This window comes from Perissodus microlepis, chromosome 11 (genome assembly GCF_051167445.1).
Source record: "Perissodus microlepis isolate ML-2025 ecotype Zambia chromosome 11, ASM5116744v1, whole genome shotgun sequence".
Classification (NCBI taxonomy): Eukaryota; Metazoa; Chordata; class Actinopteri; order Cichliformes; family Cichlidae; genus Perissodus; species Perissodus microlepis.
Genome location: NC_140471.1, coordinates 19,302,067 through 19,316,099, shown reverse-complemented (window position 1 = coordinate 19,316,099; position 14,033 = coordinate 19,302,067). Strand labels below are relative to the sequence as shown.

The following is a 14,033-nucleotide window of genomic DNA, read 5'->3' as shown; positions in this document are numbered from 1 at the left end:
TCCCCCTGTATGTTTCTCACTGACATTTATTAAAATTAAGCTGACGATCACCTTCACCGATCACCTGCGTAAGTGCATGGAAATATACTAATGGGTTTCTAAATGTTTTTCACTTTTTTCCTCTTACCTTTGGTCCACTCGTAGTCTAGTGTCTGTAGGTGGTAGCAGCAATTTCAGGGATGGGTCCAACTCGTTCAGCTCAATTGCAAACTTCGTAAAGCCATAGTACTGCTCATGGTCTACTGGCATTGCATCTATATTGTACACAAGTAACATCAACAGCATGAGAAGCTATAACAGGGAGACGCATTATTGAAGAGGTTTTTTTTCCTACTTAATTTTGACTTTCATACTTGCTCTCCAGATGCATGTAGCTGAAGGCGGGTCTCCACAGAAAACCGCTTCGTGCCACTTTCCAAAGAGTCGGTGGATAACCTTTCCTTTATTATTTGTGATAGTCCCCTCTATCTCATTTACACTCGAATTCCAGTATTTGGCCTGTTAGAAAAAAAGCAGCGTGTTATAGTGGGTGAGTATGAAAGAATGCACATAGCCCACGACAGTGTCTCTTGCAGTCAGCAGATGTTGCTCTTGCGTCAACCATTTGATCCCCAGTGTGTTTGTGTTGCTGGGCCGGTGTGTTTAACCCTCTCGAGGCAGGCGTTGCCGATTTGCAACAGTTAAAAACTAACAACCTGATTACCCCACATACATATTTTATAGTTTTTTTTTACTCAGAAGTACCACTGCAGGACTTGGTTGTGCATTAGCAACAAAAAGTTTAATTTGAGCCTGAGAGGGTTAATGAGAGATGAGGATGCATAATGTGTTCTGGCATGTCTTGACTTATACTGCACAGCTTCGAGAGGTCTTTCGAGTGACGCAAACTAAAGCAATGAACCTTCTCCTCTTGGCAAATGACTCCATAGTTAAAAAAAAGAGAAAAAAACGATCATTTGTTTGTTGGGTTTTGTTGGCACGCAGGTGAAGGACACCATCTGTATAGATGCAAGAGCAACAGTTTGGATAAACACACTTTGTAGATTCCTCCATCAGGTAACGCAGAGGTTATATAAATGACTGTGGCTATGGTAGATAAGTAATGGATAACCTGGACCCCATCTGCACCACTTACTGGGCAGGCAGTGGACCACTTTCTCTAATATCTGTTTCACCTCTGCTGTCACGAGGACAAATGCAGAACATTTTGTACACCTCATACCTGCATTTATCTAATAGATTTTTATAAATTAAGATCCTTATTTTTTATTATATGTAGACTTTGACTGAGTTCATCAATTTTTTATTAAGCGCCCTCCTTCTTTTGTGTACCTTAGTTACGTTTCTTACCTTTCCATGCTTGTGATATATTTACTCTATTGAGCTTTTCAGTTATTGAGTTATTTTTGCCATCACATAGTTATTTCTAAACATTTCAGATAAGTAAAGCAAATATGATCTTATCCTAGTCAAGCATTTCCACATTTCCAAGATGTCAGTTTGATCAGTCAAATGTGGGATACATACAGGGAGTGCAGAATTATTAGGCAAATGAGTATTTTGTCCACATCAACCTCTTCATGCATGTTGTCTTACTCCAAGCTGTATAGGCTCGAAAGCCTACTACCAATTAAGCATATTAGGTGATGTGCATCTCTGTGATGAGAAGGGGTGTGGTCTAATGACATCAACACCCTATATCAGGTGTGCATAATTATTAGGCAACTTCCTTTCCTTTGGCAAAATGGGTCAAAAGAAGGACTTGACAGGCTCAGAAAAGTCAAAAATAGTGAGATATCTTGCAGAGGGATGCAGCAGTCTCAAAATTGCAAAGCTTCTGAAGCGTGATCATCGAACAATCAAGCGTTTCATTCAAAATAGTCAACAGGGTCGCAAGAAGCGTGTGGAAAAACCAAGGCGCAAAATAACTGCCCATGAACTGAGAAAAGTCAAGCGTGCAGCTGCCAAGATGCCACTTGCCACCAGTTTGGCCATATTTCAGAGCTGCAACATCACTGGAGTGCCCAAAAGCACAAAGTGTGCAATACTCAGAGACATGGCCAAGGTAAGAAAGGCTGAAAGACGACCACCACTGAACAAGACACACAAGCTGAAACGTCAAGACTGGGCCAAGAAATATCTCAAGACTGATTTTTCTAAGGTTTTATGGACTGATGAAATGAGAGTGAGTCTTGATGGGCCAGATGGATGGGCCCGTGGCTGGATTGGTAAAGGGCAGAGAGCTCCAGTCCGACTCAGACGCCAGCAAGGTGGAGGTGGAGTACTGGTTTGGGCTGGTATCATCAAAGATGAGCTTGTGGGGCCTTTTCGGGTTGAGGATGGAGTCAAGCTCAACTCCCAGTCCTACTGCCAGTTTCTGGAAGACACCTTCTTCAAGCAGTGGTACAGGAAGAAGTCTGCATCCTTCAAGAAAAACATGATTTTCATGCAGGACAATGCTCCATCACACGCGTCCAAGTACTCCACAGCGTGGCTGGCAAGAAAGGCAGGGCTCTAGAGTGCGACCAATTTGGTCGCAAATGCGACCAAATTTTTCAGTGGCGCGACTAAAAAAAAAAATTTGGTTGCACCAGTGCGACCAACTGTTCGGGTAGCAAAAAAAAAAAAAAAAAATCTGCAACCTTCCCTGTGGTCAACAACAGACAACATTATGCCCCTATCGTGGACTAAACCAATCAGAGATAGTAAGGGGCGGGACCTCTCTGATTGGCCGTGGTCCAGTTGAAAGTGCAGGTGGAAGTGGGAGGTGAGTAGCTTGAATAAAGCGCTATCAATTCATTAAATCCTGAATCGACTTTTAAATATAACTGTGTTTTGCCAGAAACGCCAGATTCTCAGATTAAAGCTCACAAAACCATTTCAACAACAACCAAACAGCAAATGAGAGCAGGTACACGGATTCCACACAAAGACGTAAACACGGAGCGGAACCGACGCATCAGAATCAACTTTGTCTTTCTCGGCTTTCTCACCTGACGGCCCGTAGACGGACACGCTGTCGGAGCTTAGCAATTCTGATGCGTCCGGTCCGCGCTGTGTTTACGTCTTTTTGTGCTGATTCTGAGCTGCAGGTTTTGTCTCTCTCCAACCAAAATTCACAGAGCCAGCAGCAAAAGAAGCAGCAAACTGCGCTTCACATTTGATCAATGTCGTCATGAATTTTGCTGTTTTGCTTCCACGACTATTAAAATCACACTTCATGCACAGCTAGCTCTCTCTATCGCTCTCTGTACTTCAAGAACAGTTTCCCGTCTCCAATCTCTGTTTTCTGTATTATTCATTCGCTTATTACCCACCAGTCTACCGTTGTTTACAACGCTGTCGGCTGCTGTCTTTTTCTTTTCTTTTTCTTTTCTTTTTCTTTTTTTCACTTAAATGACCTCGGACAAGAAAGCCTATTTTTCTGTTGTTCAATACTGAAGAAATTTAAACTTTATATGCAGAACATTGTAGAATATTTTTAAGGTTATCTGCTATAAAAAGCCAGACCAGGAAAATCTCCTTCACGTTTTTCTGTGTTTTATTCTCAGTTACTTTCACACAGAGGCATCTGCTGTGATGTTCACAATTCTGATGAAGTCAGTACTGATAAATGATCAGAATTATAATATTTCTGACTGTCTGAGGCTAAGTTGAATCGAATCCGGACTTTGAAAACCGGAATCGAATGGATTATAGAAATCAGTGATGATACCCAGCCCTAGTGAGCAGCCTAGGCACGACAGAAGTGGATGTAGCTGTAATAGGAAAAGAACTATTGCTAACTTTTCTGTTAAGTTAAGGCCTGATCCTTCTGAAATTCATAGCAAATGCTCTGACACGGTGTCATCAATCTTTGAATGCTGAAAAAGCACAGTGTATCCAGAAAAACACATTATATTATATAAATTATTATAAAATTTGTGTGCGCCTAACTTTTGTGCCGGTACGCCTAACTTTTTAAAGTTAGGCGTACCTGTACGCCCATGGCAAAAAGTTAGTCTAGAGCCCTGAAAGGGTATAAAAGAAGAAAAACTAATGACATGGCCTCCTTGTTCACCTGATCTGAACCCCATTGAGAACCTGTGGTCCATCATCAAATGTGAGATTTACAAGGAGGGAAAACAGTACACCTCTCTGAACAGTGTCTGGGAGGCTGTGGTTGCTGCTGCACGCAATGTTGATGGTGAACAGATCAAAACACTGACAGAATCCATGGATGGCAGGCTTTTGAGTGTCCTTGCAAAGAAAGGTGGCTATATTGGTCGCTGATTTGTCTTTGTTTTGTTTTTGAATGTCAGAAATGTATATTTGTGAATGTGGAGATGTTATATTGGTTTCACTGGTAAAAATAAATAATTGAAATGGGTATATATTTGTTTTTTGTTAAGTTGCCTAATAATTATGCACAGTAATAGTCACCTGCACACACAGATATCCCCCTAAAATAGCTAAAACTAAAAACAAACTAAAAACTACTTCCAAAAACATTCAGCTTTGATATTAATGAGTTTTTTGGGTTCATTGAGAACATGGTTGTTGTTCAATAATAAAATTATTCCTCAAAAATACAACTTGCCTAATAATTCTGCACTCCCTGTAGAGACCCCAGCTAAAAGCCCCGAAAGCTCTGACAGTTCAACATGGACAGGCAGCTGGTTTTAATGTTGTTGCTGATCAGTCTACAAGCCCCTGAGATTCATAGAGGGACATGCTAATGTGGTAGCCATCATTATGGCTGATTGCTTTTACAGAAAAGCGCTCTGGTATGAATATGAAACAAGACTGTCGCCTCACAGTAGTGCACCTTTCATAAACTGATTTGTGACTACAGTATATTCATCCAACATGCTTCCAAAACCAAATTGTTTGGAGAAAAAACAAAGAAATCCTATTTTCTATTTCAGAAATAATTTACTTTTCGTGGTCCTGCAAAGTAATCTTCAGTGCAGTTCTCTACTTCACTCTAATTGTTACAGATTACTTTGGGTTTTTCAGAAATGTATGCCATTAATGAATAATGCATCTGGTGATGCGACAATGCAATCACACCAAATACAATTTAATCTGCCTTTGTGTTTTAGACGTCGTTTATAAATGTAGCTATGTGGTAAATTTATTCATGTAATCTTTTTTTAGCTGCTCCGTTTAGGGAGCCACAGCGGCTCATCTGCCTCCATCTCCCTCTATCCCTAGCCTCCTCGTCTGACAAACCAACCCTTCACTACATCCATAAATCTTCTCTGTGGTCTTCCTCTTTTTCTCCTGCCTGGGAGTTCCATATTTAACATCCTTCGACCAATACATTCACCATCTCTCCTCTGCGCTTGTCCAAACCATCTCACTTTATCTCCAATCCATTCAACTTGAGTTGTTCCTCTGATACATTTCTAATCTTGTCCTTTCTGGTCACTCCTAATGAAAATATTAGCATGTTCAGTTTATTCATGTCATATTTATGTAAATGTTACTTAAATATTAATTCATGTGTTCACTGTTTTTCTGTTTAGTACAACAGGCATATTTTATGTTTATTGTGTAACAACCTAAAGATTTCTATGGTGTATGGTACAAGTAGTGCATAAATACAAATGGATGATTTAAATTACGCATCTTTAAAAAGTTTTTATTTGATTTAAAGTCTGACAGTAGATGAAAGAGGTTTGAAAAGAGACTGTGATAAATGACATAATAATAAAAGAGTCACTAAAACTTGCAAATAAGGTCTTGTTCCTGAAGATTTTGCATTATAAATGTTGTCAGAGTTTGTTATAGAGGCCATCAGGCTGGATGTTTACCTTACCTTAATAAAAGTGATCTTGCACTGACAAATATCACTGCTGGAGTTTCTGATGGTGATCTCCCCATAGTGCTCGATCCAGCGCTGCCCACTGAGAATGTTGTGGATGCAAGAGGTCACTTTGTTCCACTCGTAATGGTCTCCAAATCTGTCATTTTCCAAAAAAAAAAAATATGGACACTGTTACATATTAGAGTTATAATATAAATAATTTATCTGTATCTGTATGTGGTTCTGACACAAAAATAAAATATGAAACCACAGACAAAGAATGGGGAATTGTTATTGATCTGAATGGAAAAAGAACAGGAGAGGAAAAATACTGTGAATCGTGCTACACCCCCGCTGCGTGATTTTCTCTACACGTCTGCACAATGCCCAGGCAGGGGTCTGTGCAGCGCCAATGTAAATGAGGCAGAAGAGACTCACCCTGGCAGAGTTACATGAGTGGTCCCCACAGGAACAATCTCCATTGACTTTCCCCAAAACTTGTTTTTACACCTCACGTCTGCAAAAAAATTTAACAAATGAACATTAATTCCAGACAATCAGGTGCTATTCTAGTATTTAAGATCACTGAGAATGGATCAAAATCAATATTCCAGTACCTTGCCAAAACACAAAGTTTTTAGACTCTGCATGGCAAGCTGAGATTGGTGGGTGATGGCTGACCTGATGTAAAGGGGATTAAAATGCTTTGTTAATCACACAAAGAGCTCTGAATTAACTTTTTTGAACAGTGCTATACAATAAAACATAAAAATGTAAATATTCATATGAATCCAGTCAGATAACAAATCAAGAATCATTCATACCTGCTCTGCAACAAATCGTAAGCCTTTATCTGGTCGGTCACATTCATATGTTTCTCCAAGAACAGGGTTGAAAGGCTTTCCCCCAGTTCTGTAGTAGCTGGATGCATAACCGGACACAACAAATGTAGCGACGTATATCTACAAAAAGGATAAAAGCATAAACCTGAGCAGCAAGTACCACTTTAATTTTTATTACAGGATGAGTGACTGAGTGAACACTGAACTGAGCTCTATCATCCACTTCATTTAATCTTATATGTGTGTTCTTCTTTTTAGCCTAATGAGCAGAGTAAGTGTCTGAATAGTCCTCCAGTAGTTTCAGTAAACCGACAGAGCACTGATAGCTTCTCCACCTCATAATGAGAGGCCACAGCCTGGAGCTTTCGGCCCGTTTGCAATTTCACTATGTGATCCTCTGTAGGTCTAAACATTGTTTGTCAAGGTCTTATTTGAACTTTTATATTGGTATTTATTGAGCTTGTTTATGGATTTTATTTATGACCTTTTTTTTTATTCAGCACAATTTTTTTCATTCATTTATTTGTCTTCATGTGTTGTTTTATAACTCGTTAGTCCAAACAAATTGCCCCTCATGGGATTAATAAACTGTCAGTATTTGTACTGCACCAAGTCTCACATCAGCTGCTTTTCCTTTTTACACTTATGCTGGCCAGCCACTTTGTTTGGCACACCCAGTCAACTGCTCGTTAATACAAATATCTAACCAGTCAATCACATGGCAGCAACTCAGTGACTTTAGGCTCTGAATAAGATGACCTAATGAAGTTCCAAGTGATCATCAGAATGAGGAATAAAGGGGATTTAGGTGAGTTTTGAAGGTTGTTGATGACAGATCTGAGTACTTTACAAAGTGCTGATTGGGATTTGCCTACAAACACATTTCCTGGGGTTTGCAAAGAACTGATAATGCCAGAGGTCAGAGGAGAATATACAGACTGCTTCATACTGATAGGAAGGCAACAGTAACTGAAATAACCACTTCTTACAACCAAGGTATGCAGACACGCATCTACGAGTGCACAACACATCATTAAACCTTGAAGCAGATGGGCTACAGGAGAAGAAGACCGCACCACGTGTCATACCTGTCAGCTAAGAACAGGAAACGGAGGCTCAGCAAAATCGAACAATAGAAGATCGGAAAGATGTTGCCTGGTTCGACGTAAATCACATGGGTCCAGAATGAAATGGTGTACTGGATATTTTCTTAGCGCACTTTGGGTTCCATAAGACTAACTGAGCATTGCTTCAGCCTTCCTGAGTGTTGTTGCTGGCTATATTCATAATTTATAACTACAGTTTACTCATCCTCTCATGGCTCATTCCAGTAGATTAATGTGCCATGTCCCAAAGGTCAGATCATGTCAAACCAGCTTCTTGAACATGAAAGTGAGTTCACTTAACTCAAATGACCTCCCCAGTCATCAGAGCTCAATGCAATAGAACACCTTTGGGATGTGGTGGATAAGGACATTCACAAATCTTCAGCATGTGTAATGGCATCATATCAATATTGACTCTTATCTCTGAAGAATGTTTCCAGCATCTTGTCGAGTCAATGCCATGAAGAATTAAGGCAGTTCTAAAGGCAAAAGGGGGTCGAACCTGGTACTAGCAGGGTATACCTAATAAAGTGACTGCTGAACGTATTTACTGTATGTTGTGCATATGTCTTATTTGTCTTATTCCACAGGGTATATCTCAAAAAACAACAAAGTTAGTCAGTGCAAAACTCATCATGCCGTCTTCCTGCTAAAAATCTTAAAGGTAGATCAGACTCTCTCACGTAAAGGCAGTGCACCGCAGTCCCTGAAAGCCAATCAGCAACAATTGTGCGTTAGCTCTAGTTTACTTGGCTATATACGGCATCTCTTACTTGTCACGCTAGTTTTACCAACAGCAGCTCTTCTTCTCAGAGGAATCATCAAAGAAAACAAGTAAGCTGAACAAAAAAGGCCCAGCCCACACACTCAAAGAGCGAAACTGCATTCTCACCATACGTTCAAACGGGTCCTGTGTGTTGGCGGCCCTGTCTAGCAGCTCGCTGTACTCCAGCTCCTCACACAGTCTCTGCAGGGTGTTGAGGGGTTCATTAAGTTGCACAGGCATTGCAACCTTGGAAAGGTCTTTGCCTATGTTGTTCCTAAGGATGTTCCACAAGCTGATGGAGGTGTTGCTTGGGCTGGGTGTGGGCAGACAGGATCTACGACGATAAAGAACAGTGCCTTCTTCCACAGAACCTGAAAAGAGTCGGTTTAAGAGCTGAGGTTAGGGACACCTTGATAATACATACTGACAACCCAGTGTACCAAAATATAATTTGTATATAAATGCATAAAAGTGCCCCAAGGCTAGTACTGTAATGACTTTACCCGAGTTTGGTCTTTCACTTTCGGTCTCATTACTGAAGTTGTCCATGGAAATGTTGTCACTAATGTCACTGATATAAGAGTCATCCTCTGATACCTAAAAAAAAAAACCCATTCAAGTTGTTTTAATATCACTGACAAAAAGGGACTGAACGAGTCTCTTTTAACATCTTGTCACATCTGCAGAAGATCTAAAGTGGTGGAGATGAAGGTTCTCTTAGGACATGGTGGCAGAGCTGCACCTCGGCTCGCTGTATTTTTAGATGAAAGTAATTAACTTTCATTTTCCCATTGCTTCCGCTCCAGGTGCTACCTCATCAAGCATGCCACATGAGCACTGAAGGAAGAGGAGGCTGAACTAACATAGGGCAGATTTGTTTTATGACACATATCATAAAAAAATGGATTTAAGACAGGACGTTAAGTTAAATGGCATTTCCCCCTTTTCTGTAATAAAATACCATGAATTGTCCAGTGTGCTTACACAATTTAGGCCAGTTATCAGACACAGAGACAAAAGTGAAGAAATCCTGGGTGACAGGCAATAAATAAAGTAAGAGCCACTGGTGGAGGTTTTGTTCTGGTTGTGCTTGTGTAAACAAGACAAATTACTCCAAACATCAACAGCAATGATAATTCTATTACGTAGCTCTAAACATCAGTTTGCTACAAGCAAAAAGACCCAACATCACAACTACTGACAATGAAGAGTTTAGTCTCCACACTTACCTCATTTTCAGAAGAGCTAGCAGATAACAGAACCTCCTGTGCGTCAAAGAACTCGGACAAAGACTCCGCGATTGAAGCTCTGCTCTCATTGGATACTTGGTGTACGAGGGGATGGGCTTCATCTACAGATTCCTGTTTCTAAGAGAAACAATGTCCACAGCTATAGTAAGAACACAGGAAGGGGCCCCACCATCATTCCCGGGGTGGCAATCACAGTGTCATTGACAATACAACACAATCACAACATGCAGAGTATGACAATCACAACACCCACAAAATTAATCTGCAATATATTGAAAGACAGTCATTTATAATACATACGTAAATATATTGGCTGACATCACACCCGTCATGCACTTTTTTAATTTCTTCACTGATTTAACAAATGTAGGTTTATAAACATTAACAAACAGCTGAGTGACATTATGCAGTCGTGTGCATAGCGTCTCAACATGGGTGTGTCTGCATTCAATCATACTGTTATCAGTCAAATAAGCCAAATGATGAAGTGCTGAAAACATGAACTCTTCAGAATCAAAATTTCATAAGACAATTTATTCCTACCTAGAGACTGCCTGACAATATACTACAAGAACAATTACAGTGAGAAGTGAGGCTGCATGCCTGCCCTGCACACATCTCAGAAAATAACTGACAAGCATGCAGTTGATTGCCAATATGAGATAGCTTTCCACACATGGACTTGAGCGTCCCAATCTACCCCTTGTTATTGGTGAAGCTGATTAATTAACATGGAGATGTTCTCAGAGGAGGCGTATTAGTTTTGCTCTGCGTGTTTCCAGGGACACAATTAAGCAGATCGGCTCGCTTTGTGTGATCAGCAAATCCGATTAAACGAGCAAAGAGTTTCCTTTAGAAGACGATTATATGGAGCTAGAAGCCTTCCTCTGAACCGTGTCATGGTGAGACATTTGGTTACGCAACGACGAGGCTGAGAGGAAGAGGCAGTGTTCCCCAAAAGAAAGTTCTGTTAATTTTTCTCATATTGACTGAGCTGGATGAGGGGGTGAGAGGAGAGTGACATTTGTTGATTCTAGATGAGAGGAAAAGGACAGCTCATTCATTCTGTGGCAAATTCAAGCTTGCGGGGGATAAAAATAAAGACAGATATATAAGAATAATCGTCATGAAGGTGGGGGAATCGAGTCACTGCATTCCTGCACCCACCTGCACAGGGGCAGTGAGCGTTATTAGTGTGGGCTCTATGATCTGGGACTCAGCATGAATCTTGCACAGGCGTTCTCTCAGCTCTGAGTTCTGGGCTAAAGCCTGGAAAAAATAACCAGTTTAAACACTGTTTACTGCAAACACCCGAGCCTTGAAATGCTTGAAATCCTCAACATACATCAACACCAGGCTAATTTGGAGTTGTGTAATCTCAAGAAAATCAGTAAACGTCACATTTACCCATTTACGTACTGGAGAGGCATGCTTTCACCTGTTATTATGTCAAGTGGAACAGAGTAAGCAAACCAGAGAAACCAATAAGAAAAGCAAAAAGCTAAAATCCAGCAGACTATAGCAGAGACCACACAAATCTGAATGTGTAAAGAAATACTTGTGCCGCATTAGAATTTGCGCGGTCTCGACGCCAACACATTTCTTCGCTGACTACATGACAATGAACATGTACAACCAAAGACAGAAAACAGAAAAACAAGCCTCTGGTGGGAGGCAGCAGCCACAGGAAACATGACTGTTGAATGCAGTCTCGTTTAGGGGGGCTGACATCATACCGGCAGCTAGCAATCCCTCTAAAATACTCGTAAATGTGTCACGCTTGACAAATGGTGTGGGAGGACACGACATACGAGAGAAGTGTAAAAGCAAAAAAAAAATTAAAAAAGGAAGAAAAAAGGAGAATAGCTAATACCTATTTCTGTTGAAAACATCCGCTTGCAAAAAATGTGCAAGGGGGTGTGTTATTTCACATACCGCAGCCAGCGTGTTCTTCAAATTTACAACTTGTGGAGAGGTGGGGGGGCAGGTTTCGTGATCCAGGCATTGTTTTAATCTCTCTCTCTCTGATGTCAGTGTGCTCAGGGCCGCCTTCATGGTTGTATGCACTGGCAGCAACAAGAGACACAAAAAGAGGGAATCAAAAAGATCATTATTTGGAAAACCCTGCCATCATAAATGATTAAGCCCATCACACATCTTTAGCTCCATAATTTTAAATGTGTGCATAAATTCGTCAGTTTAAATAGCAGCAGAACTGACAGCAGTTCTCCGGAGTAAGTTTGAAACTGTAAAGCCATTATGTAAAAAACAAATGAATCTCATTACTCCATGTCAAGCACCAAGAATCTGCATAGAAAATTCCAAAGAGGACAGAAGGAAAATTATATTCATCCTCTATGCGTCAACCACTTCCTTACAAAGAGATTTAACAGGTTTTGTGGCACAAAAAACAAACTTCTGACTTAATATCAGCTAGAAGACATCCACATAACTAACAGCAACTAACACTTCAACTTGTTAGAAGTAGCAGCACCACACCAGTCTTAGCTTTCGTGCAGATTTATCGGAAGCAGTCTGAGGAATTTTAAAAATGTGTGCTTTACAGAGTTTTATCTGAAACTAGAGTTCATAAAACTGTTAAATTATTTTCACTCACAGTTGGTGGCAACACGACAGAAGTCTTCTTGCAGCTTGGCCACATCAAAAGGGGAGTCCAGGGATTCAGGATCGGCTTTATCATTGCTCAGTGCAGCAGTGGATAGGTTGGGGTTTGAGGCATGGAGGCGGATAGAGCCAGAGGAGATGCAGCTCGGTACCTAGAGCAGAGCAGGAAGAAAAACTGGAGATACTCACAATGAAACATAAAAACAAATTAAGCATGATCACACTTCTCTGTCATGTTGTCTACCTGCAGAGTTGTTTTGACATCTTTGTTGTAGTTTTTAGTGCGCCACTTCTTTGGAAGTCTCTTTTCTTTTTTGGGGCTGTCAAAAGTAGACGCCTAAGAAAGCAGATGTGAAATTATTGACAGTCAGGCCAGAGAGGATTTTTTTGTCTTTAAAGGAAGGCTTTTTATGGAAAGTGGTTTCACAACTACCAGAGCAAGATGCAAGATGAAATATCTTCTATATTTAATAAGAGGTGAGTTAAGGTCAACAGAAAATAACTTAATAATGTTTTGTATCATCAGAAAAGTTACCCTGCATGTAAAGTAACCAGAAATACTGCAGTGCTGACCTGCAGTGCTTGGATGGATGGAGCAGAATAAGTCCGGTGAATTACTTCCATACTCTGAAGCAGGTGGTTAAGCTCTAGGAGATAGGCCTCACATACTGATAAGTCTGTCCGGATGAGAACAAACACTAATAGTTATAAAAGGAGGTACGAAGTGAAAAAGAAAAGACAGTTAAAAAGGCTAAAGTGAGAAAAAGGGCAGTGCCCGCAAATGGGCACATGTTAGTTGGGCCTATTGAGTGAACTCAAAAACCAGTCTGTGTAGAAACAGCAGAGAGGGCTGACATATCCTAATCTGTCATCAACAAGTTTGGTGATTTCAGTTTGACAAAGTTAGAGGGTGCCACATGTGCTTACTGAACCACATACACTATGTTATATATGCTTTATTCAAATAGAGTCCTCAGTTTGGCGATTCACCTCCCAAGATATCTATTTCTGCTTTTTGCATCTTTTTCAAGCATGAACAGCAGCCTGTAGAGCGAGCCTAAAAGCTTCTCATATTACCAGAATCAGAAAAACACCTTCAAACTGCATCTGCCTCAGAAAGAGAAGGTTAGTCAAAGGCAAGAGATAATCAATCTGGACTGTCCATGACCTGACAAATGTCCAAGACATTTAACAACTGACAAACAGTTTCATGGGTGAGGTGAGGCTGAGCTCAGTGAGGCTTTTTCCTTATTTAGTCTACGACAAATTAAAGATCTCGAGTCGATTTTAAGTACTAAAATTGCGTTTAGTACCTTTGAACTTTAAATATGGGCTCCAAAGAAATGCTGATGCAAGTGAATGACGGGGTTTAGGCTGATAAGCCCAGATAAACCTATAAGAGACATAGCAAAAACTTTATGAGGGGCCAAATCTACTACCTGGTATATTCCTAACAATGTTCTGGCCAGCTCAGCAACACCCAAATCCCTGAAAGACTAAAGTTATATTATCATTGGAGATAGTTGTATCATTGTCAAAGTCAAGTGACACTTTCATGAATGAAAATACAGACAGTTTACAACAAAGTGCAAACCAAGTCAGTCACCTGATCTCAGCCCAACACGGTTCATAAACACAGAGAGACTTACAAAC

General features: G+C 40.5%; 1 protein-coding gene across 3 annotated transcripts in view; it reads right to left on the bottom strand.

Moving 5' to 3' along the window:
• The window catches only part of osbpl3b (oxysterol binding protein-like 3b), a 39,432-nt gene that overhangs the window by 1,957 nt on the left and 23,442 nt on the right, over positions 1-14,033 (bottom strand). For 2 of the 3 annotated variants that reach the window (XM_084943218.1, XM_084943219.1), the window contains exons 8-21: positions 12,954-13,057; positions 12,625-12,717; positions 12,373-12,532; positions 11,691-11,821; positions 10,923-11,024; positions 9,735-9,872; positions 9,009-9,102; positions 8,632-8,876; positions 6,616-6,753; positions 6,409-6,472; positions 6,230-6,308; positions 5,804-5,948; positions 354-498; positions 128-254 (exon numbers count right to left, since the gene is read on the bottom strand). In XM_084943218.1, the coding sequence (XP_084799344.1) occupies positions 128-254; positions 354-498; positions 5,804-5,948; positions 6,230-6,308; positions 6,409-6,472; positions 6,616-6,753; positions 8,632-8,876; positions 9,009-9,102; positions 9,735-9,872; positions 10,923-11,024; positions 11,691-11,821; positions 12,373-12,532; positions 12,625-12,717; positions 12,954-13,057 (1,765 nt within the window). The remainder of the gene's footprint in view (positions 1-127; positions 255-353; positions 499-5,803; positions 5,949-6,229; positions 6,309-6,408; positions 6,473-6,615; positions 6,754-8,631; positions 8,877-9,008; positions 9,103-9,734; positions 9,873-10,922; positions 11,025-11,690; positions 11,822-12,372; positions 12,533-12,624; positions 12,718-12,953; positions 13,058-14,033) is intronic. The other variant, XM_084943220.1, reaches the window with a different exon arrangement.